Source organism: Natrix helvetica (assembly GCF_964273705.1).
Source record: "Natrix helvetica genome assembly, chromosome: 2".
Lineage (NCBI taxonomy): Eukaryota > Metazoa > Chordata > Lepidosauria > Squamata > Natricidae > Natrix > Natrix helvetica.
The window spans coordinates 191,201,178-191,227,334 of record NC_138552.1 but is presented as its reverse complement, the minus strand read 5'-3'; the positions used below and the strand labels follow the sequence as shown (position 1 = coordinate 191,227,334).

Below are 26,157 nucleotides of genomic sequence, written 5' to 3'. Positions count from 1 at the left end.
GATTTTCAAAAATGTGTGACAGATCAATCAGTGGAGACAAAGTTTATTGGGTACAACTATCTGTCAAGAAAAATTGATCTGATTAATTAGCCAGCCCCCGCTTAAGGCAGCTTCATCCAATGAGAAAATTAATGGGAAAATTAAAGCAGTTTAATATGTTAGTAGATTTTAAGATTAATAATCTGAACACAAAGATGTTAACAAAAAGTATGAAATTAGAAGATCGAATCAAACTGATGGAGAAAATTAGTTTTTAAATTGAGAAAAAAGTAAAATATTTGAGTATTAACATGAAAAATATGAATTATATGTCCTTTCAAAATGATTATGTTAAAACATGGAATGAAATTAAGAATGACATGTTATGATGGGAGAAATTAAAATTGTCACCTTTGATAAAAAATGAATGTTTTTCCAACAATGTGTTTTTGTTTTATGCAATATTTGTTTTGACAACTGATATATCATCTAAACAATGACAGAAAGATATATCTACATTTATGTGGCAAGGGGGTGGGGGAAACATGAGTTTAGCATTGCAAGTCGAAAGGAGAGAGGACTGGGTTTATGAATTGGTTTACCAGATTTGAAATTATATTTTGCTGCTTGTAGGTCAGAAAGAAAGAATGGATGCTTCTGAGAAACAAGAGACTTTTAGAACTCGAAGATTTATTAATCCCATTTATAGGCCGCTCCCTCTCCACCAAGGATCATGTTCTGAGGTGTGGGTGGCAATGGATATGTATGCTACAATCAGGTTTAAATTAATGTGGATTTCAAAAACCATTTTACTGAGAATATGGAATGGATATAAACCCAGATTGGGTCTGAAAATGCCTTTATGATTTTCAGCTCCAGAAGCATATTATAGAAGAGAAACTATGGTTAATGTACTGAGAGCTATTGAAAAACCATCAAGGAGAATTTAAAATTAAATCAAGAAAGTAATTAAGTAGCAGAAGGATATAGTTGTAAACTGTTTTCTCATTTATGATTATCAGATTCAAAATGGACATAAAGATTTACGGTATGGTACAAAGTGAGCAGGTGAGGCAAGTGAGGCATAGCCTCACCGCTCTCATAATGAAAAGAAAAAAAAGGAAAAAGCTGAGCAAGTTGCTGCCTCACCGTGGATGACTCTGCTTAACTGTTAAAAAAAAAGCCTCTAAAAAAGTGCCGTCTACTATGAGGCAGGAGCACTGCATGCCTCATCTAGTCTGACTTTAGGTGTTTTATGATCACTCGAGCAGAGTTAAGCAAGGGTTAAAAGCCTAAAGATTCCTGACATAGCATGCAGTTCTCCTGCCTTATAGTAGAGGGCGCTTTTTAGAGGCTTTTTTTTAGCAGTTAAGCAGAGTCATCCACAGAAGCCAGGCAAAGAGCCATGCTGGAGCACACACACTTTCCCCCAGCCTCTTTCTTTTGGAAGGCTCGGATCGGCTCCCCTCCAGCTTTTCTGCCTCTCCTCTCACCCCAGCCTGCCAGCAGGAGGTGAGTGGGTGGGCTTTATTGCGTTCCAGGCATTTCCCACCCAGACAGCAGGCTGCATTTGCAATGGTGGAGGTGATTGGGGAAGGCAGCAGGAGAATGGGTGGGATGGCAGGGGAGCTGCTTTCAAGCCACTGGAAAAGATATCCAATCCAACTTTTGTGGGTGGGTGTGTTTGTTTGAGAGTGAATGAGAGAGGGAAGGGGGTAGGAGAGATAGTCCAATCCAACTTTTGTGTGTGTTTGTGTGTGTGGGTGTGTGTGGGTGTGTTTGAGAGAGGGGGAGGAAGGGAGAGAGAAAGAAACGCTGTCGTTTTAAATCAGAACTGAGCATGCCTGGCTGTGGAATTCTGGGAGTTGAAGTCCACAAGTCTAAAAATATTTGAAACCCACCACTGTGTCATTGCTTCACCAGCCATAAACCTCACCGCACGTCACTGAAAGTGAGACAGAATTTGAAGAGCAATTGTGTACTGATGATGAACATGTAATTGCTAAAATGTATACACTTTTGTTGACATTGAAGCAGAAGAACAGGTTCAAAATGTATGATCTCAAAGAGATTTTTTATAAAATGATGTGTCAGTCATATAGAATGCCATAGAATTATCTGGAATGCAGAAAAACATTTTGTATGTATGGTGGGAATGTGAAGAACATGAAGGGATATTTGATCATGCTCTATGGACATTTAAAAAGGCTTTAAAAATCTGAATCCAAATATATGCTGTACTTTGATACAGAAGTTTTTAAAGATTGATATTCAATTGAATCCAGAACTTGTCCTTTTAGGACTAATGGATAAACAGGAAAAACCCATGGAAGATTGTTTCAATATAGGATTACTGTGGAAAAATTATTATATATACAAAGATGGAATGATTTGACACTACCACCTATACAGGAATGATTTGTGAAATTAATAGGTTTTGCTGAGATGGATAAATTAACTACTTTGGTTTGAGACAAAACATTATGTACATTTATTGGTGACTGGAATCCTTTTATGGACATTTTGCAAAAAAATTAAAACGAGCTTTATGGTTTTGATGATTAGACAGGATAGAATATAGAAAGAGGAGCATTATGATATTATTTCAGAGAAAGAGAGGTTAAAATATATTTGTACTTAAGACTGCTGTGAAGAATATCAGAAACCACGCTTCTATTTCGTTCTTACTTTTCTATATTTCTTTAAAAAAAATATTGCACTTTTTGTATTTCTTTTTCTCTTTTCTTCTTTATTTTATGTTAGCTTGTATTAGTTTTTATTTTATATACATTGCCAGTCTCATCCAATGACTTGGTATCTCTGTTTCTTGGTGATAGCAGGCAGGTGTCCTGGTCATCTCATTCTGGCCTTCACCTAGTGTAGAGATGTCAAACTTGTGACTTGCGGGCTGGATGCGTCTTGCGCTGGCCACGCCCATCCCTGGTTTACCAAAGGGGGGAAAGTTGCAATACATCACGTGATGACAATGTGTTGTCTCGAGTTTGACACCCTTGACCTAGTGTTATCTATTCCTGGGCTTCTCTCTCTACCTCCATTCCCTAAAGACTGCTAAATGGAAAGCATCACTAGGACATTAGGGAAGAAGTTTTCCTATTTGTTTCAACATAAGCAGCCATAAATCACCAGAGAATTTTCACAACTTGCTGGAAGTACGGATTTACCCATTCGGCCATGCCCTCTCACAGAAATAAATTGTCATAGTTTTTTTTTTTTAAAAAAAAAGCCATCAGAGGAAAGGGAAGGGCCCTAAATCAGAATCATGGCAAATTAGAAAAATAATAGGCTTACCATCTTTCAAGGGCAAATGGAATCATCAAATCATAAATCTTCAAGTAACAATATTACAAGTTAACCCAATTGTTAGCCGTCATGAGCTTCCATGGGAAGGCATTTGCACAGGCTGATATTGCAGCAATTCCTATGATTGCAACGAAAGATAGCAATAATTGCAGCTCTCTATTCGATGAGCCTAGTGTCCTATTTCATGATAAGCTAATAAAAATATGAGTTTCAGGATCTATCTCTCCTTCCCAGACACCCCACAGTTATCATTACTCAAAAAAAGCTCCATCAGAAACTAAATACCATCGTTTATGTTCTGTTCTCTTCTCTGTTCGACTGTTCTTTTCTAACATGCTCTCCTCAAACATCCAGAGTCCACTATTTCAGTGGCTTCCAAAAGTCTATAAAGACACAACTCTTTACAAAAATATTTTGGCATGGGGAAAGCATGGCCTTCTCCGATCCCAAATACTTGGGTGTGCTGCATATATGTTCCTTTTTTAAAAACAAGTTTTTCTTTTCTTTTTAAAAGACTGATTATGCTTTTACTTCACTCTTTCTGGGATGTCATTTGCTCAAACCTTTGGGAATTGAGTGGCATGGTAGCCACAGCAACTAAAATATATGTTTATTTCCTGCAGTGTCCTCTTAAAAGTAGATAAAGGCTGTCTGGCTGGAGACACAAATGGTATGAATATGAACTTTTATTTATGCATTAATATCTGAACAAACAATTGTAAATTACAGTCTGTTATGGTCCTATAACTGTTAAATAATCTGTTGATAAATGGTGTACATGCTACTTATAGAGAATTGGTCAAAGTAAGAGTTATTCTATATCGATGATGGCGAACCTATGGCACGCGTGCCACAGGTGGCATGTGGAGCCATTTGTCAGGGCACGCCAGGTGCTGTCCTGTCAGCTGGCCAGCGCGCATGTGCGCGCTGGCCAGCTGAGTTCACCCTTTTTAAAGCCATTTTTCACCCTCTCCAGGCTCCAGAGTCTTTATAGGAGCCTGGGGAGGGCGAAAAGAGCCTCCCCCCATGAGCTTCCCTGAAGCCTCCGGAGCACAAAAAACTGGCCCTACGTGCAAACCGGAAGTTCGGGAACGGACTTCCGGTTTGCTTGGAGGGTCATTTTGCCTGCTCCGGAGGCTTCAGGGAAGCGTCCCCAGCATCCTGAAGGTCCCTGAAGCCTTCAGAGCGCTCAAAACAACCCTCCGAGCAAACCGGAAGTCCTGAAAGTCCCCGAAGCCTCTGGAGGGCTTCCGGGGGGGAGGCTGTTTTCACCCTCCCCAGGTGCCTATAAAGCCTCTGGAGCCTGGGGAGGGCAAAAAAAGCATGCAAAAAATGGGGGGTGTTGCACCTGTAGTGCGTGCATGTGCACTGGGGGGGCACACATTGCATTATGGGTGTGGCACAGCCACACACTACCCCCCTGCACTCCCCCCACCTACGAGCCAAAAAAGGTTCTATATGGTAATTATTCCATCTGTAGATGAACACATGCATTCCTTTTATTTTTGTATGTATAAAAATATGAACTTGATTTTTATCACTATTTCCTCTGTGTCTCTGTAACAGATTGGAGGCCCTTTATAGAATGCATCGGAATAACTAATCCTTTTTATTTATTAGAGCATGTGGAGGAGCCAGTCCATTTCTGTGGCAATTGTCAAAAGAACACAGATAAGGCACTATGCCCGTGTGGCGAACCTATGGCACTTGTGCACGAAGTGGCATGTGGAGCCATGTCACATGGCATGCATGGCATCACCCGTTCCTCTTCCAAGTTTCTGGCACATGTGTGTGTGCTACAATCAGCTGACCTTTGTGCATGCGACAGTGCCGGAAACTGGAAGAGCTGGTTTTCTGTTTTCCAGTGTGAGCATGCTCGCCGGCCAGCTGATCATCATGTGCGCATGTGCACCAGTAACCAAAAGACTAGCTTGCCAGTGCACATGCACGCATTGGAAACCAGAAGTTCATTTTTGGTGCGCGCATGCCCCCTTCCAGGTTGCAGCCCCAACAAGCGTGTGTTTGTGCTCCCTTTTCGGCACCCAGTGCTGAAAAGGTTTGCCATCACTGCACTATGCTAAAAAAAAAAAGAAATCCCGAGTTTTGCCTTCATTCACGTGTCCATGAACTGAGTTGGATTAAAAAATATTTTCCAATAAAAGATCTTCCCTGGTGACCAATTTCAAACTGTCAGCTCTCTGCTGCCCATTGTTCAATCTGCTGAGCCATCTTTTCTCGAAAATCTTAGCTTGCTTGTCTCCATAGTCATCTACCACAAACCCAAAATTTTAAAGAGTAACATTGCCTTAACATTTCTCAGCTATTGATATTTTTTTTAAAAAAATCAAGCTGCTTCATGACTATTTTCACAGGCACTTTCATCTTTAAATAGAAGCTGCACCAAAAATCATTAAGGACTATTCAGTTCCTTAAAGCAGAAACCTCATCAAACAGGGAAATTAAGTAATATTTCCTCCTGATTTGCGGAATACATTTGAATTTGGAATGCAGCATGTTGCACTTAATATGCACATGCTTTAAATAATGCTAAATAACCTTGTGATTATATATTTTTAAACATGCACATTTAAAATAAATAAATAAAAGTGAACATTCAATACTTGGAATTTTGAAAGAAGCTCGATTCAGCCTTTCATCATACTCTGATGAAAGACTGCAGGCACCAAATGGAAGAAATACTGTTGATTTGTATTTATGTACTAAGAAATGACATGGTAGCAAATGTGACGAGCATAAATATTCTTTCAAGGTCATTACACAGACACAGATCGGTTGACTTGTCTATTTAGACAAGCAAATGACAGTTCTTCCGAGGCTGTTGATTATTACAGTTCTTGTGAAACAAGTGTCCCTGCCCTATGTGGAAAAACACTGGGCCACAGAGTTGCACCCTCCTATACCATAAAAAGCTTCTATAGTGAATCAGTAGATGGATGAGAATGCTGAATTAACCCCAACCTTCTCCTTAAAGGCTTCTGCTCGGGACCTCCTCCACTTGCCAGAATCACACAAGATGCACCTCTCTGGATGCTGCTGGAAATAATGGGCAATCATTGGCTAATGAAAGGAAGTCCTCAACTTATGGCCACAATGGAACCCAAAGTTGATGTTGCTAAGCAAGAAATTTGTTAAGTGAGTTTTGCCCATTTTACGACTTTTCTTGCCACAGTTGTTAAGTGAATCCCTGCAGTTGTTAAATTAGTAACACGGTTGTTAAGTGAATCTGGCTTCCCCATTGATTTTGCTTTTCAGAAGGTGGCAAAAGTTGATCACATGACCCCGCGACACTGCGACTGTCAGTTCTCAAGCATCCGAATGTAAATCACATGACCGTGCGGATGGTTGTAAGTGTGAAAAGCGGTTATAAGTCACTTTTTTCAGTGTTGTTGTAACTTTGAATGGTCACTAAGTGAGCCATTGTATGTCGAGGACTACGAGGACAGCCCTGCAACAAAATGTGAAGAATGCTTGTTGCTCGGATCGCCCAGCACATCTTTATACTCCCAATGAAAAATTGGGCAAATTTCATAGAGTTTCTCTTCAAAGAATAGATGGATATGTTCTTTACAAATGACTGAGGACTGCATCACAACATTCAAGGAAGGATGGAGTTCAATATCCTGAGAAACTGGGATCAGGTCAGGATATTCTTCCAATGTCCCTAATTCAAGCTCTTCTTCACGTCTAAGAGGAAGAATGGCAGAGGATATTTGATTTAATGAATGTCCTGTAAAAGGTCAAAGGACCTCTAGGGATGGCATACTACTTCTTAAAAAATAATTGAGAAGGAGAGTGGTGAGGATAAATTCTATTCCTTTGAATTTTGAGATTCATCATGTGCAAAGGTACATTCTGGCAAAAATGAGACTCACTGTCCTTGGCCAACAGAGAAGATGTCAAAAGTCAAAGAACCGACTTTTAAAATTAGCCCTACAAACATGCCATGCGTAAACCTCTATATGCCTGCTAGCAATGAACAGCTTGAATAGATAAAATATTAAATATTTCATAAACTGCAGTGAAAATTGATGTTGGATAAAACGGGCACCTACTTAGGCTCAAATATTGCTGAACTTTCACAAAATAACCATCAACTATCCTCAGGGCAAAGTAAAAGGGGAAATCTGTTTACTAAGCAGAAAACAACTTCTGAATTCTTTACTAATACCAGTCCCAAGTGAGACTTCCCTCCTTTTTTTATACATTCCACTTGCATTCATAAAAAGATGGCATCAATAATATTATGCCCAACAGAATAAGAAGCAATATAACTAGCACATGTCAGGGAGCTATTCTTTGCATTTGTGTGCTAGTTTTTCATCACAATTCTTTGCTTGCATTTGTATAGTACAATTCAAATTGAAACCATTCACTTGGTGCTGAAGCATATACGTATGAGCCTACTACTGCCGGAGGCTGATTTGTACATTTCACAGGGTTTTCTGTATGCATGTGTAAGGTCCTGAGTGGTATATTAATAGTAGAAACAAATCCATGCAGCTTTTATGTTACTTATTTGTAGAGATGGACTTGTTTTGCTGATCTGGGGCTGCTTAGCCTTAGGAAAAAGTTAAATATTCAATGGCACTTGCTTTCTGAACTGCACAAAAGAGGCTTATAGTCTGTTGTGGCCTGCCAGCAGCCAGCAAAGCTGGCAGCAGAGTCGGACAGTGAGGAGTTTGGGGAGGAGCATGGGCCAGTCCTGGAGGCTGGGGAAGGCTCGGATGAGGGCTTTGCATCAGAGGCAGTCGGGGCTGAGGCCATCTGGCAGTGATCAGGTGCCTACAGAGCTAGACAGCAGTGAGGCAGAGGAACAGCTAGAGCCTGTTCCCAGTGTGCACATGCGCAGAGCTGCCAGAAGAAAAAAACAACTCAGAAATCAGGGTAGACTTGGGAGTAAAGTCACAGGTGGAAGGTGATTGGCCCCTCCCATTGGAAATAAAAGAGGAGCGAAAGAGGAGTGGGCTTTTGCAGGAAATTTATTCATTCGGTCATTAGATTCATTTCAGGAGTGTGAAGATCTGTCCATGAATCTCAGAGACTCTGTGCCCAATCTTTCCTTGCACAGCACCTCATTTGGAAAATATTTACATGGCAGCTTTCCAAGATAGATAAAGTCTGTAATCATAAATATTCCTTTGAAAGACTGTTTGCCAGGCCTTGCTGAATGTGAATGAGAGGAATTTACATTCGTTTAATAAAAGGGGTTTTGTCGGGACCAGGACTCTGCCTCGTGCTTTTTGGGGAAGCCTAGGTCAGAACACAGCCAAGCCTAGGAACCTGCTGACCTGCTGATGTATTGTTCTGCAGTTCTTACAGCCTTTTATCATTGGCCACACTGACTGGGACTGACTGAATGTGAAGCTCTGAGGTATTTGACGAGGAGAAGGTTGCCCATCCTGCAGCAAGCCTTTCCAGCCCAAGAGGCTCAGCAGAGAGACACACTTTCCTGACGTTTATTTATTTATTTATTGTATTTATTTATTTAGTTCGTCACTCATGTATACGATAACAGGAATAAGAATAAACATGAATAAAGGCACAGGAAATGGGTACAAATAAATGGGGACAGTAGGACAGGGACGTTAGGCACGCTGGTGTGCTTATGCACGGCCCTGCTAAAGTTCTGCTAAAGTTCTTCAAAAGACTCAATTGGTTTGTTAAAATGTTCTTCTCTGCTTCTCTTATTACACTCCAATAAAGGTGTGATGGTTCAATTTATAGCCGGGCTTGAAAGCTTTCTTGAAGCAATTTATGTTCTGAAAATGAAAACCAAGATAGATAAGTGAACAAGAAGGGGGGAAATAATTTGGAGGTGGCTGACTGATGAGCCCTCAATCACAATTGTTAAAAGGTTACATACAGTAAAGGATGTTAGTTAGAAAGTCTTTATAGTGATTGTATAGCACCCCTGTATATTGTGAAATGTATTTTTGTTTTTGTCAAAACTCAATCAGGAACTTCCCTTGTGATCTTATTGACTTAGCCATCTATAAATGCAATATATAGAATTTTTCTTGCAGCTTCCCCCCCCGCCCTTCCCAGCTCTTAATTCCTACCACTTAGGGCATTTCATTATAGCAGTTCTATAATTTTATGCCTGTATAAACTGCCCAGAGTTCAATGATATTTACTCCCAAATAATGGAAAAGAAAAGAAAAGGTCAAGGTTATCTAGTTAATCCATGATGGTTATTCAACAGCTTTTCCTAATACTGCCTGCTCTCATGCTGAGTAAGAGAACCATGATGGGACAGTCATAACGTATGTTTTGCTCAGAGAGCCTTAAGCAGGCGTTGAACAGAAACATTGTGTGCTTTGCCACAAAAAAGTCCATTTCTCGAGCAACAACGGAAGGAAGGGGATGGGCTCTCACTTTTCAATATGGTGGTAGAGGAAACAAAATCACTTCAATCTTCAGAAAGCACAAGTGATGTACTATAAATCAATCAATCTCTCTCCCCCCCCCCTCTCTCTCTCTCACACACACACACAAACACGCACACACACACCCTGCTTTACTGCCAAATCTTGCTATACAAGGAAGGTATTTCTGGAAGAAATGAGGAAATGATGCAGGCATGTACACTAAGTGTATATACTCCCCAGTAGAATTACTCAAGGGCTGCAGATCATCCTAATTGCCCAGGTAAAACAAGTAGATACCTATTTTGAGCAACAGTGATTTATACGAAGGTGCTGGAGGTGGAAAACATAACTCCTTGAGAAATCCCTATTGCTGGGAAAGGTGAAAGAGAAAATTCCCAACAAGCAATGGGAGCATTGCTGGGAAATGTGAAGGACCAGGTTAGGAACAGATTTTCTTGGACGTCTATATGATCACTAAGAGTTACCACCATTTTGATGGTACATAATGAATCAAACCGAATAAAGCAAATAAAAAAGTAAACTATGATGATCTTTAAAAAAAATTATTCTTGCTTACTTCAGTTTAGGGTTCAAAAAGACATTTTAATTGCTCGCTTTGTCTTTATATGGTCTGTCACTTGGAAGGTATTCAGCTACTTATCTGTCCTATATTTGGCAATAGTCTCCCAAGCTCCAAATCTTCCTCTGATTGTTGCTTGAAGGAAAATTTTGAGACCCAGAGGTCTAGATACATTTTTTTATTTTTCTTCAAGGGACCTTGTTCTTCCTGAATACCACCACCTTTGCAGCCCTGGCTGAGCCACCATAGCAGGTCTGATAAGAGAGGAGAATTGTTACACTGAAGGTTTTTTGTGGTCTTAGGTCTCAAATAACATGAAGAGTTGACAGGTATACAGCAAGGGCAGGGGTGTCAAACTCATGGCGTCACGTGACATATTGTGACTTCCCCCCCTTCGCTAAACTGGGGCTGGGCATGGCCAATGCATGACACATCTGGCCCACAGGCCACAAGTTTGACACCCCTGAGCTAGAGTGTCCTATGCTGTCTGGGGAATTCTGGGAGTTGAAGTCCACAAGTCTTAAAGTTGCCAAGTTTGGAGACCCCTGGCTAGAATGTAAAGTCATGCAGGTACGTTCCCCTTTGTTCCAATCAAAGGAGAGAATCATTTCTCTTCTGCCAGCAAATCTGTACACAAAACGATGGTCTCTGAGTGACCTTCATTTATGTGACCTTTTATAGGATACCAAACTTATATCAAAGGAAATGACTTTACATTCAGTGCGTGGAAAACAAGTAAGATCACAATTGAGGGAAGCTAAAGACCTTAAAAGAATCCCCTTAAGCTTCTTTTTATTTAGTCAGTGGAGACAAAGGAATTCTTTTCACAGGGTATTCTATGAGTCTCCACCACACAGAGAGTAAGCTTGGCATTCTAAGCAGCCACCCTCCAAATATCTTTCTCCCAGACATATTAACTATGCGCCCAGAGACAGATTGATGTTGTGACCCAAAATATCTGGAAGACACCATATTGGAGAAGGAAAAAAAATTAACTACACATCAGATGCCACCAGCCTTCATTTTATAACATGACTAACTCTGTCCCAGTATGACTTGGGCATATCAACAAATAATGTATAAATGACTTCAAACTTTCTTCCTTCAGGATAAGGGGTGTAAATTTGGTGTTTCTTCCTTTAATCCTCTTATTTACGTGCCAAAACCCAAGCTGTGGCCCTGCTGCTGAATAACTATTTAAATCACACAGTTAGAATTTCCTTCAGCTGTGAAGCCAGTTGCCTTGGGAAATGTCAGTTGGCTGAATTTCTGTCAAATAACAAGGGCAAGGGTACAACTGTTACTGTTTCTGCCTGATATTTTAACTAACAGCCAATCCTGTTCATGTTTGCATAGATGTCAGTCCCAAGGGCCCCCTATGAACTTTCTCTCTGTAAATATGGGACAGCAGCCCAAGTCTCATTAGTTCAGATGTTCTGCTAGACTAACTCAGAACCACTTTTCCAAAGTCAAAAGCAACATTTGGTATTTCAGTGATGTACCAGAAGCTTCACTCCCAGATCTTTAAAACCTAAGCTCAATTTCATTTCATTACCATTTAATTAAGAGGAGATAATTTCTCTCCAGTGATGCATTTAGCAATTTTCCTCTCACAAAATTATGATCTGATAATAACTTTGGAGAACGCTTACCCAAAACTTTTGGAGGACCTTAAATTATGTACCTCTAGAATTGACCAGTGTTCTTTTAAAAAAATACAATCCCTTTTCCTTCATAGCTATCCTCACTTTTGGGAATAACCAGTTCTCAATGAATATAGCATTAAATGCAATTCATAATAGAACCACATCAGAGTTTTCCAAACCCACCTAAGTGATTGTATAAGAAAAATCTAAGATAGAGATGCTCATAAATTTACAAAGGAGTTCAAATGAGGCGAGAAAGTTGCTACAGGATGTTAACCATGATAGCCAATACAAAGCCAAATGTGGCACTAGCTGTTTGGAGTATTTGCTCTGTATAATCTTCATTTTTATTGAACTGCTTATATCATTTATGTTTTTAATTTGTAGTAAACGAGCACAGTACAACAGCGTTGCTACTGAACATTCCATTTCAACTGAAAAGGGATATTATTTATTTATACAATTTATACAGCTACCTATTTCACTCTCATTACTTTGGGCAGAAAACAGTATATTAACACTGAGTCAAATATAACAATCCAAAAAACAATAAAACCATCCAAACAATACAATATGCCAAAAGAAGGGTACTCTCAAAACATACTATCTCTTTCAACCATACAGGTCAAGTTCAGCTAACATCCTGGTCTCAGCATTGTTGGGAAGAGCCATTTTTCAAGACTTTCCAAAAAGCTAACAAGGTCACGGTTATTAACATCTCAGGAGGAATGCTGTGCCAGAGGGCAACTGCTGTGACATAGAAGATACATCTCCTGGGCCCCTTTAGATGACACGGATCAAATCATTAGAAGGACCCTGGAGCAATCTGATGGATCTAGTGGCATGAGCAGAGCAGAGCCAATTGGAGGTAGGTTGGCCCACAGATAACTTGGCCTTTTGCCATGTAGAGCTATAGTAGTGATCACCTGCACTTTGAATTGTACCCAGAAGCCCTCTGAGAGCCATTGCAGCTCATAAAACAGTGGGATTACATGGATGCTTCACTTTTCATGTGAAGGCTATCTTAAATTTCAATCTAATAAAGAGGAGGTAATCAGCTTATTTATATCATTTGTATGAGAAGTGAAAATTTGTACAATCTAAATCTATCTTTTATTTCATAGTACAAGAACATCATCTGTTTTCTAAAGATTTGGATGGCAAATGCATACTTTAAAAAGTTCAAACTGTGAAAGATTATGCACACCCTTTCTGTGAAAAATGTGTTTATTGCATGCAAAGTGTCTGGCAAAATAAAATGAAATCCTGATGAAGACTTAAAATGGATTATTCATTTTTGAAAACTAGCTGGTTGGTCTGAATGTCTCTTCTTTTTAAAAAAATGGTGGTAGAGAGATGGAGGATACATTGATAAATAAATATTTCTCATAAATAAATCACTGCCCCAACAGACACCCAAAACATTTGGTTATGAGCTGCAATGGTTCCCAGAGGGCTTCTGGGTACAATTCAAAGTGCTACTCATCACTTACCCAGCCCTACATGCCTGTCCAATCCAGGTCTTACATATCAATCAATATCCAAAAGCCAATAGAACTATCTTGTGAGAGCCAGTTGGGTGTATTGGTTAAAGCCCTGAGCTAGAAACTGGGAGACCATGAGTTCTAGTCTTGCCTTAAGCACAAGCAAGCTGAGTAACCTTAGGACAGTTACTTTCTCTTATCCCAAGAAGGAGGTAATGACAAGCCACCCCTGAAAAATCTTGCCAAAAAACCTGCAAAGATTTGTCCAGGCAGTCTCTGTCAATCAGATGCTATCTTATGCAAGACTGATATAAAGGATGCCGTGCATATCTCTGGAGTCCTGCTCCATAGCATAGGAACTTTTGCTGCTGGCCCATGCTCCACTGATTTCTCTTAAGAATGGGACCTCATTATCCCTTGTCTGGGCAGCACCTACCAGGAGGAGATGGTTCTGAGTCAAGACACAGGTAGCTTTACTTCTGACTTGGATTCAGAAGGCTATCGGTAACCAAGGAGAATGCCAGTTTTCCAACTTGGTGCTCTCCAAATTTGCTAAGACTAAAAATCCTAAAATGGAATGTAAGGTAAAATAAAATAAAAAGACAAAAGACACAGAAGGAAAGGAAATAGACAACCAAAACAAGACAAATTGGCGTGGGACACAATGCATGCAAGGCTTAATTTCTTTCCCAGATAAACTCCAGAGTGACAAGCCACCAGATGTTGCAACTTGTAGAATCTTTCCTACAGGTGTGTTCTGTCTCTGATATTTGGGACACAGTTATGATTTGTAGTCCTTTTCATTTATTACTCAAACGGCATCCTTCATAACATGAGTGTTAATTGGCTCTCCTCCCAAGAAATAACATTAGATTCCTTCAGGCAGTTTTGTCCTAATGTAGCCCTTTGCAGAAGGAGAGGCCCTATGTGACTGCCTTCCATATAAGCTGAATATTTTCAAGTTTTTGTTTTTCCTGCAGATACTACTGGAAGGATAATTAATGTGAAGGGATTAGCCTGAGGAGCCCCCAACAAACACTCCCATTTTAATAAGAACTACAAATCTTACAGGATTTATTTTACTTTGCCATATTTCAATATTTACAATAATTTCTGCTTTATTCAGACAATTAAATTGCACTGATTATACTGCCCTGTTCTTATTCTCATTATTCAGTTTGAATTTTCCTTTCCTTTGTTGCAGGAAATGGGAAATATGCAGTGGTGGGATTCAAATTTTTATACTACCAGTTCTGTGGGCGTGGCAGGGGAAGGAAACTGCAAAATTCCCATTTCCTCCCCACTCTTGGGGGAAGGATACTGCAAAATCCCCATTCCATTCCCACTCCTGGGGGAAAGATATTACAAAATCTCCATTTCCACCCCACTCTGAGGTAAGGATAGTGCAAAATCTCTATTCCCTCCTCATTCCTGGGGAAGGTTACTGCAAAATCCCCATTCATTCCCCGCCCCAATAACCTGCTTTCCAGATCTGTTCTCCTGTACAGGGCAACAAAAGAAGACCCAGCTGATCAGCTGGGACTCGGGAGGCAGCAAATAGATGGGGGCAGGGCCAGCCAGAGGTGGTATTTGCAAGTTCTCCGAACTACTCAACATTTCTGCTACCAGTTCACCAGAACCAGTCAGAACCGGTTGAATACCACTTCTGGAGATATGAAGGGAAAATATTTTTTAAAGATTTCTTGAATTTGTGGTTAAAACAAAATCACATTGTATATGTTCTTATTAGATGTAATTACATCTAATGACCCTCTACGTCTTTTGAATCCATTCAACTGATCTAAGCATTTACACTTTTTTGTTATAGTTATGGAGTGATGCAAAACCTGTAGAACTTTAGCCTGCAATAACAGCATTATTGTGGAAACTCAGAGTTGATTGGACAACAAAATTGCGCAGTTCTGTGATGACACAAAGTTCTAACCTTCTCCTGAGCATTTAAGTTGCACGTTATTCGGCTTTTCAATTTCACAAGACATAATTTGAAATTGTTCTTTATCAAATGATACCTTAAAATAAAATGAAATATTATTCTCTCAATATGAATCATAAGCCAAACTTACAGCACTAAAATCTGTTTTAGGTTCTTCTATGTGCATAGAACTTTCTAAGCAACATTTTGCTTAGTAGTTTTCAGTGCTGAGAGATTCTGCAAGGCTGCCTTAATTTTGTGAGGGTACTCTCAAAGCATAAAAACAGAAGTAGTAAATTTCTCCATCATCTTTTCCCAAAGTCCCCCAAGATGGAGTCAAGCATCATTGTTATTTCTAGATATAGCAATAGCAATTAGCACTTAGACTTATTTACCAACCACAAAAGGATGGAGTCAATCTTGAGTCGGTCAAGATTGAACTCCTGGCAATGGGCAGAGTTAGTCTACAATACTTCATTCTAAGCACTGCACCACCAGAAACATATGAGATTAACCCTGAAAACATATGTTCACAGAAATAGCATCTTTCATGCAGAATATAAGCCTGTGGGCCATTTCATGCCAAATCAACAGCGGTGGGATTCACTTACCTTCCCTACCAGTTCGCAAATGTGAGTGCGCGCATCTGTACATGTGCATCACCTCCTGCACTTGCGCAGTGCTCACACATTATATCGGGGCGGGTGGATGGAGCCTCCCACAGCTGCTACTACCAGTTTGCCCGAACTGGAGAGAACCAGCTGAATACCACCTCTGCAAATCAAGGATCCCCAAAAAGATATAAGGACAGTTATGCACTGGAAAGGGTAAAAAAAGGCATCACAAACAGATGCTTTGAAAGATGCAAACAGTATGCTTTTAAAGACAGCTTTTTATTACAGCATCCCATGGGAATGGAGGCTTTAAAAAGACCTTGTGAAACAATACCAGGATTTTCCCCAGAGTTGTGACTTTTGTTAACCTTTGAAAGTTTGCTTCACACTCTGTGAAAACGGTGTTAGCTAGATACCAAGAATATCTCCTTCTCACTCTAAAGATAGATCACTTTGACTTTCCACAGCTGCTTTTTCAGTGGCTCCAAACAAATGTTATGATCCACAATGTGATGGGGACATGATTTTCAATCTTCACATGAAAATCTGCATCTTGGAAATGAGATTCTTTGGTGAAACAACCTGAAAATCAGACATGTTTTTAAATTGAACCTGAGATTATTCAAAATTAACTGAATTAAAATTAAATAAAAAAGAACTAAACATGGTTTTTATTTAGCAGAGCAGCTATAGTATCTCATAATTTGGCTAGAGGAAAGTCAGAATGCAATTCTCCTCAAGGCAAGGGTGAATTGATCACTGATAAGTAATCAAAGGCAGAGTGGAACAGGAGAAAATGCCTCACAACAAAAGGCTGGGTCATCAATTAGTATTGAATTAAATGTCTATGAAGATTCTCAGTCATCCAGGTCATTGTTGTCTCTAAGTTGCTTTTTTTCAAAAGACAACTGGACTTTCTGGTTTTTCTTTGAAGACTTCTCATCCAAGAAGCTTCTTCAGCTCTGACTGGATGATGGGGAATGGAATGGAATATTGAATTAAATGCACGCTCTTAAATAGTTGCATAGAATTGAAACCTTAAAGATCTTCGGTAGATAAATGGCTTTTTTTGTAGTCTTTTGGAGAACGTGTGAAAACTTTTTTTTCCTTTTTATACAGCTGTCTCTGGAAAGGAAATGGAAATGATGCTGTTTCTTTACCAAGGACATTGGTTGACCATTGCTTCTCACCTAGATATCTGACAGAAGACATACTTAAAACTAGATGTCACTCTGAGATTTCTTCAAATGCCAGTAGGGGGGAAAAGGATTTAATTTCTCTGTAGTCCAAGAAGAACAGTTTTTTAAAAATGAAAATAGATGAAAGTTTAGAGGATTGCTCAAAAGTTCCCCCAAAAAGGAAAACACCTCTAGACAACATTGGAAGTGAAAACAGGATGAAGACAATTAAAGATAAATAAAAAGCAAAATGAAATTCAGTATTCTCTTTTTATGCCGTTTTTTATTTTTGTATTATTTATATATATCAATGCATAAATGGTGTGATACCTGGGTATCATACATTTCAATAAAAATCAACATAATATTATTATTCACAATCATTACATTTCTTTTTCATTCAAAGACGTGATAATAAACAAATATATTATTTCATTACCTAATCACTTATTGTTTAATTCTAATCTTTCACTGTCAACCATATTTTTATACTTAGATCACTATCACACTACATCAAAACAAATCAGTTATCCAATTTATATAATTCTAATATTCATATACATCATTAAAATACTTTCATGGCATATTTTTACTTTACATTCTCTTTCTTTTCCCGTTATCCCACATCTTTTGCCCGCATCTAAATTTTTAATCTTTTTTGGGGTTGCCTCCCATACACTTCTTTTAAATCTTTTAAGTCTTTTATTTCATCTACCTTTAAATCTGTATATTGACTATACCTTCTAGCTTTCTGTTCTCCACCTTTTCACACTGTCTGGTTCTAAAGCTGTCTGGTCTAACTCCTTTTTCTTTTCAGCTGTCTTCCATGTTTCTCCCATTCCCTTTTCACATCTTTTTTTAAAAAAATCCTTCCATTTGAATCACTTATTCACTATCCATTTTAATGATATCTTCTTATTGTTATCTTATTCTTCTTGATTTCTCAGTTCTTCAGTCTCCTCTGCTTCTTCTGGTCGCTCCCTTGTTTCCTCATTGTCCTGGTTTTACTCATTGTTCCTTGTATTATATTTTCCAGTTTTTGATCAAATATTTCCATGAGAATTCAGAATTCTCATTTAGCTCTATGTATGAGCCAAAAGATGACTCTTGATTTGATAAATATTGTAAATATTATGAAGTTATGCCACTTATATTGTGTATCAAACAAAGCAGCAAACAGTAAAGATTATACTCCCATAGGTGCAAATATCTCTACGTGGATAAGTAGCATTTATTTGATCACATAATGCTAAGCCATTGAGAGTTTGCTCCACACCATATTTGGTTTGGAAATCTGCTGAAAAGTGATTTTCTGATAAAATGTATCTTTAACCCACACTTGTTAACATATGGATAAGTAATGAGCCAAAAAACCCAGAGATTTATTATCCCTTTGTTAGGTAAACAGCAACTGGAAGGTCTCTGGATCTTGCAATGGTTCTTCCACTTGGTCTTTCCAGGCACCATTTAACATGGTGTGAATAGCAGCAGGAGTTTTGAAGAGATTTCCCTTCTTTCCCTTCTTCACTGTTTTGTGGCTTGGGAAAGAAGATGGATGGAATGCTGAAGGGAAGAGTAGAGGTAAACTACTGCCTCAGCCCATTTTGTTGGAAGTAATACATTGATAAATTGATTTGCACTTAGTCAACAAGCAAAATCCTTAGTGCTAACTCTGTAGGTCCATCTCTGTGCTATAGCAGTGGGAGCTAGGTAGTGTAAGCTATATATCTCACGTGTAAAGGATCATATTTTAAATTTAGACTGATAAGTTCTTACAGCTGCTTGTTATTCAATGTGAATGGCAAATTATTTTTGTAACAATTATAACAATCTATTCTATTGGTGTTATAGAGCCAGACAAAAGGAACAGAATGGAAACTAACATTAATTTATCCACTGGAAATTAACCAGAGTAAGAAAGGAAGGGTTGATTGCTTATAGACAACACAGAGATGGAAGCATCTGCACATTCTTGGAAGAAAAACATAAATAATTCACAGAAGCCAAATGCTAAACTGAGGATTTGTACATTAAAAGGAGTTCCAACAAATAGCAAGATAATATTTTTGCTTATGCACTCCATTGTTCTTTCCTTGTGTTGCAGTAAAACCAGTTACAGATAACCTTGAATTGCCAAAATACAGTGCTTTTTACCTTGGATTACATAAAAAGACCAGGAAATTCTGGGTAATTAAGTATTTGGACCAAGAGGTTACGCAAGCTCTGCCAATAGTATGGTGTGTTTTTATTTCTGTTTTGCTTTGGGGGAATTATTGTGGGTTTAACCTGTGGGTATATTGCCCAGAATCACTTAGGCTCTATAAATTATTTAAATAAATAAACCCAATAGATTGTTTTGTTCTAATGTAATGGTGTGCCCTTTTTTCCCAGCTACTTGGAATTCTGTGACATAACTGATAAATGATCAATTTAATATCATTAACTTGAACATGCTTGATTAAGTATAATTTAAAAGATAATTCCTTCTGTAGGTGTTTTTCTGGTGAGACCGGTCTATCTGGTCAACCCAAATATGGGATAGAGCCTACTGCTTCCATTTTCACCTTTCAGCTGCAATCCAGGAGCCTTCGCAGGCAGTCGTTTCTGCAACCACTATTTTGTGTTAAATTTAAATTTACTGACAAAGAAATAAAGGGAGACTAGTATAGCTATTTCAAGCTTTTTAGTCTCATCAGCTAGCCATACCCTTCTGGGATTTTTCTTGTTCTGTATTTTTGCTTTCTGTCACGTACCATTTGGCAGCAAATTGGTATCTATGAGGGCCCAGACCCACAATTTTGAAGGGCCACAGTTGGCTTAAGGTTCTGCACTCATGTGCATTTCTGCTCTTAGCAGAAACTAGGTTTTCATACAAGCTTCATTCTTACTTCCTGTTCTTCATATATGAGGAGGTGCTTTTGAGGTTTGTGGGACACTTAAGGGTAGTATGAAATAGGACAAAGAAGGCTACAGAAGATATGTCAATATTAATATCAAGTAATGCTGTAATAATATTGCAAAACCCCAGTCATATAATAATCACAGTGAATATAAAAATATTTAGATTTCTGTGAGAGACAGAAAACACATTAAAGAGAGAGAGAGAGAGAGAGAGAGAGAGAGAGATGATAATAGATAGATAGATAGATAGATAGATAGATAGATAGATAGATAGATAGATGGATGGATGGATGGATGGATGGATGGATGGATGGATGGATGGATGGATGGATGTAGGGTGGATGGATGGATGGATAAAGATGATAGACAGATGAGAGGGGGAGAGGGGGGGAGAGGGGGTAGAGAGGGACAGGGAGAGTGAGAGGGGTGGGAGAGAGAGGGAGGGAGAGGGAGAGAGGGGGGATACAAGTGCATCTCATCAGCAAACAGTTTGATTCAAGTATGTGAAGATGAAAGCCTGGCTTGCCTTGAAGAAGTTCTCATAAATAGAATCCCCTCCCAATTCCAATCTTTCTCATCTCTTGTTGCAGCTCCCACGTTATACTGGATGTGCTCTTCAGACCATCAAGAATGATGGGGAAAAGGGGGAAATCCATGCACATAAAATTTTATTTACTCATGTTAGACTCCAAATGAAAATATTGCCCTTATTTATCAGGAAATCAAAGAAATCAATCTCATCATTTCAGGTATCATTCTAGACTTAACCTCTTGAGCAATCATGTATTTATTTATTTATTGCTTGTTTAAGGGGGTGAGAGACAGGTACCTTGCTCTGTACACCAAATGAATGACCCATTGGGATCCCCATATCAAAACAACTTACTTTGTATGTGGCCAGAACCTGAAAATAACATTTAACACAGCAGAGTACTTTGGTTCAGTTGAGATCTGCATATGTGGGACTGATTGGGGTAGATGGTAAGGGTGACATTGAAATATAATTTTATGTCATTTTATTCTATTTTACATGTTTGTGTATTAAATTGTATTGTATCTTATCCTATAACTATTGTATTTTACCCTACCCTAAAATAATTTAAATTGTTTGTATAGGATTCTATTGGTGAAATGTGTTCGAACAACTTTATGCCAGCAAAACATGTAATGGTGATTTTGAACCTTGGTAATTATTAACTTATTCCTGAATGAAAGAACGCATCAGTTTATTGCCTTTAAAAATTCAACTCTAGTTTATTATAGAATGATTTGTTACATAACAAAACCAAAATTGGCAAAAAGGAAAAAAATGAGGCCATGTACAATTTCAGGAATTAATATAATAACCCATCTAAAGGCAGCACACCCCACTTACCTTGTCTAACAGCTAATGTTGTGGTGTAGACCAAAAATAGGAGAATGTAGTTCAGAAAGCTCTGAAAGACAGGCGTGTTGGCATGAAAGTCATCTGACAAATACTTGCTGGTTAGGCTAATACCACAGATCAGCAGGGATAAGACTTGCCCCAAAGCAACAGATAACAGGAGCTCCCTAAAAGAAACAAGACAGAGAAACCAGCTTGTTAGAACAGCCAAAGATGCCATTGGTAGAATGATTACTTTCCTCCCTTTGTTGGCCCCCCTCAAACAGGGGTGTCAAACTCAAGGCCCGGGACCTGGATCTGGCCCGTAGTGTGCTTAGATCTGGCCCGTGGGGCCACCCTGGAAACAGCAAAGTGCCTCTTTCAGAGAAAACGAAGAAAACGGAGTTTGGGAGGGCTGCCTTTTTTGCTGGCATAGGGTTGCAGGAGGCTGTAGCAGCCAAAAATGGAACCCAGGAGCCCGTTTTCACTGGAAGAGTACTCAGGCCACAGACAGGTGCCCCCAACATGAGTGACGTCGAGCTGGCTATGCTCACCCTGGCTGCCTGTCAAATACAGCCCTCAATGACATCGAGTTTGACACCCCTGCCCTAGAAGCAATGAGTGGGAAAGGGAAGAGAAGGCTTCTCTTTCTTTTTACTCATAAAACAGCATGAAGCCAACATTAAACATGCTTACATAAATAGAAAAATGGCAGCATGATCACAAAACTGAATCTAACCAACGGAACTCATGATAGCAGTGTTTTACAGACTTCTCAAAGTAGACCTTGGAAAGTGAGAATGCTGAGCACACATATACATATTAAACATACAACAAAAATAAACTGAAGATCTACTCCCAATGGTGAAGTAAGCTGGGACATTTATTGTTATATGACAGTTTTCTGGGTGTGGCTTAGATTTCCTGTGTTGATTAATGATTATCAAGAGCTGATCAAAAATTAAAGAGCTGTGAACTCTATGTTGAAATGACATGAATGAAAAATGAATTATTTTTCTCAGGGCCATGTGATCAGAAAAGTCAACACAGAATTTATCTTAACTTTTTAAAGAATGCATACACAGAGGCATCTGCTCAATCTAGAAGTTTCATCCTGATAACAAAGTGTGTACATCTTTTGAGCAATGCCCTGAGACATGGAGTAGTCTTCATTGCAACATCACAATGAATACCCGTGTAAAATGTATACCCCATTATTCTGCCAATGGACTGAGATTTAATATTAGAATATCTAGACCCACGCCAGTCCGGCTTCTGGCCCGGACACAGCACGGAGACGGCCTTGGTCGCGTTGGTCGATGATCTCTGGAGGGCCAGAGATAGGGGTTGTTCCTCTATCCTGGTCCTATTAGATCTCTCGGCGGCTTTTGATACCATCGACCATGGTATCCTATTGCGCCGGCTGGGGGGGATGGGAGTTGGAGGCACTGTTTTGCGGTGGTTCGGCTCCTACCTCTCCGACCGGACGCAATGTGTGTTGGCAGGGGGGCAGAGGTCGACTCTGAGGCCACTCACTTGTGGGGTGCCTCAGGGGTCGGTCCTCTTGCCCCTTCTGTTCAACGCATATGTGAAGCCGCTGGGGGAGATCATCCGTGGTTTTGGGGTGGAGTATCATCTGTACGCTGACGATACACAGCTGTACATTTCCACCCCAGACCACCCCAACGAGGCTGTCGAGGTGATGACCCGGTGTTTGGAAGCCGTCGGGGTCTGGATTGGGGACAACAGACTCAAGCTCAACCCCTCCAAGACTGAGTGGCTGTGGCTACCGGCACCCCGGTTCAGTCAGTTGATTCCATCGCTGACCATAGGGGGCGAGCAATTGCCCCCTGTGGAACGGGCGCACAATTTGGGCGTCCTCCTAGATGCCCGGCTGTCAATGGATGACCATGTGGCAGCCATGGCAAGGGGGGCGTTCCACCAGGTTCGCCTGGTGCGCCAATTGCGCCCCCTACTGGACCAGGATGCCCTACGCACGGTCACTCATGCACTGGTGACGTCTCGGCTGGACTACTGCAATGCCCTCTACATGGGGCTTCCCTTGGGACGCGCTCGAAGACTGCAGCTAGTCCAGAACGCAGCCGCGCGGGCTATTTTGGGGAGTACTAGGTACTCCCACGTAACACCGCTCCTGCGCGAGCTGCACTGGCTGTCTGTGGTCTTTCGGGTGCATTTCAAGGTGTTAATCACCATCTTTAAAGCGCTCCATGGCTCAGGACCTAGGTACTTGCGGGATCGCATCCTACCACACACTTCCCTGCGACCGATTCGCTCTCACAGGGAGGGGCTCCTCCGGGTGCCGTCCACTAGGCAGCAATTAGAGTTTTCACTCTCTAATCCCCAGAGTCAATTTTAACCCAACCTATGATCATCTTCATCATTGCCAATCTCAGAATACAACAAACACCACATGAGGCAATCAATGCACCCTCCCAGTTGAGCAACAGGACGAGACAAATAGCAGTATTGAACCATTATCCATCTCTGTAACCATGGTTGGTGTTATGGAAAGTAACTGAATTCAGGGAACTTACCAACCCATTAATTACCATCCGTGTGCTCAATTTAAAGTGGCATGATGGTAGGGCAAAATTTCTGCAGGGTAAAAAGAGACTGTAAGGCAAAGTAAAGGAAGATTTTACACCAGCAGGAAAAGAATCTCTTTACATGTACTCATCAACAGTACTTTAATGCTTGGATGGGAAAACTACACTTTTGTCAGAGTTAAACTAGCTAAACTACCATATGGGTGCAGAGCTAAACATGAATGTGGTGGACATCACACATGGAGGTTCCCTTAGTTCCACACTATAAGTAGTACTCATTTAATGACCATAAACATTAGCTTTGTTTTAACAAGGAAGCTTATGTTCTGTGACAATATGTTCCTTGGGGGAGTTTTCCATAATTTTTTTTCTTTTACCCTTGGGAACTTTCTTAACTAAGTTTTTGGTAGGCGAGATTTTAGGCAGAAATGGTATTTGAAGCAATGAAAAATTAGTTGAAGCTTCAAACTTGATATAAAGGCCACTAAACTCATGAGATTTACCAAGTATCAATTGCATTTTCTCACTGTGATTTTAACAACTGGTGAGATGGCTTCAATCACCAATTTCTGACAGTGACATACATAGTTGTCGAAACTGACGTGTCCCCTGATGGCTAGATTCTAAATGAATTATACTGCTTGAAAACTCCCATAACTATGTCTTAAACACAACAATTTCGGAAGCAAGATACATAATATAGATAAAACAGGTGTGTATAATGCTTCAAGGCATAAGACGAACAAAACCCAATATTAAATCTATAAATCATTTCCAAATTGCCAAACTGAACAAACAATTCTTTGTATTAACCGCACCTTACATTCCTATTGATATTCCTCAGAATTAATACTGAGGAAAATAAATTAAGCAACCGCAAAATTAAATTTAACAAGTTCTAAAGATAAGCTTGGAATTCACAGGAAATATGGTTCTTCAATTTTAGATACAAGTTAAGAAAACAATGGTTCCAGTTCATCGGTTTTCCCTCAGGCAGCGAGATAAATCTTTCCCATACAGGCTGGCTTTCAGTACAGCGAGATAGTTTTTGACAATCTGGTAAATTTATTACAGGCTTGCCATATTGGGGGGGGGGGCGAGGGGGGGAGAAACAGTCTTAGTAAATGGTAAACACACACACACACAGTGCTGGATTCATTTCCCTTCTTTTAATAGAGTTTTAAATTGCAGGGTGTCTGAATGAGTTTATATTTTGGGGAAATAAGAAGCTCAAACAAAAGATAGGAAGACACTGTTCATTTTTTTATTTTTCATATATTATTGCTCTTTCTATTTTCTTCTTGTATATTGTGACATTTGTCCTAACATTTTTTTTATCCTTCTTGTTCCACTCATGTTTTTCACTCATGAAATACTAAGTAGGCAAGTTTGTATGGACACTAACTATGTCCTCCATAAAGATCACTTTCTGAATAGAGAGATCCTAGTGGTGGCCAACTGATGACTGCATTGATCAACTGTTTTCAAAACCCAGACTTCCCAGGCTGAAGAGGTTATCTACTTTTTATCTACCTTAAAATAACAGGTTGCCAGAAGTAGGATTTGATGTAAATGCCAATCAGAGGACTTGATGAATCAATATAGATTTTGTAGCATATAAATTGGATAAACAAGGAATGAACTTCAGATATTGCCAGACAGATCTGTAAGACAGTTGAAGGTTTTAAGATCCATCCCAGTTTAGTCAATACAGTTAGATGGATGAATGGACTGATTCAGTCTGAACAAGCTTTATATATTTCCTATTTGTCTCGATAATGTCAAGTAGCAGGTAATGACTATCAAATCAACCCTGCTGTTTTGTACTTGAAAAGTGTTCATTCTACAGAAATAACTTCTTTTGTAAAATATTTGGTGCGAAGCACAGATCAAAAATAAACTCAGCATGTATTAGTATACAGTACTAATATAGAAAATGAGAGTGAAAACAGTTACATACAAAAGTTTAGGCATCCATACTTAAACATTATATTTCAATCACTCCTAAGTGCATTGAAGCACTACAACCTTTACATGGTGTGAAGACAATTCTACTGGTGAACAAATACTCTAATAGCAAGACCACTTAGACTTATTTGCCACTTCACAGTGCTTTGCAACATTCTCTAAGTGGTTTACAGAGTCAGCACATTGGCCTCAACAATCTGGCTCCTTCGTTTACTGACCTCAGAAGGACGGAAG

General features: G+C 39.6%; 1 protein-coding gene across 3 annotated transcripts in view; it reads right to left on the bottom strand.

The window, feature by feature from the left end:
• The window catches only part of SLC35F1 (solute carrier family 35 member F1), a 231,825-nt gene that overhangs the window by 91,656 nt on the left and 114,012 nt on the right, over nucleotides 1-26,157 (bottom strand). For 2 of the 3 annotated variants that reach the window (XM_081945841.1, XM_081945843.1), the window contains exon 2: nucleotides 21,401-21,576. In XM_081945841.1, the coding sequence (XP_081801967.1) occupies nucleotides 21,401-21,576 (176 nt within the window). Of the gene's footprint in view, nucleotides 1-21,400; nucleotides 21,577-23,943; nucleotides 23,995-26,157 lie in introns of those variants that run through there. The other variant, XM_081945842.1, reaches the window with a different exon arrangement.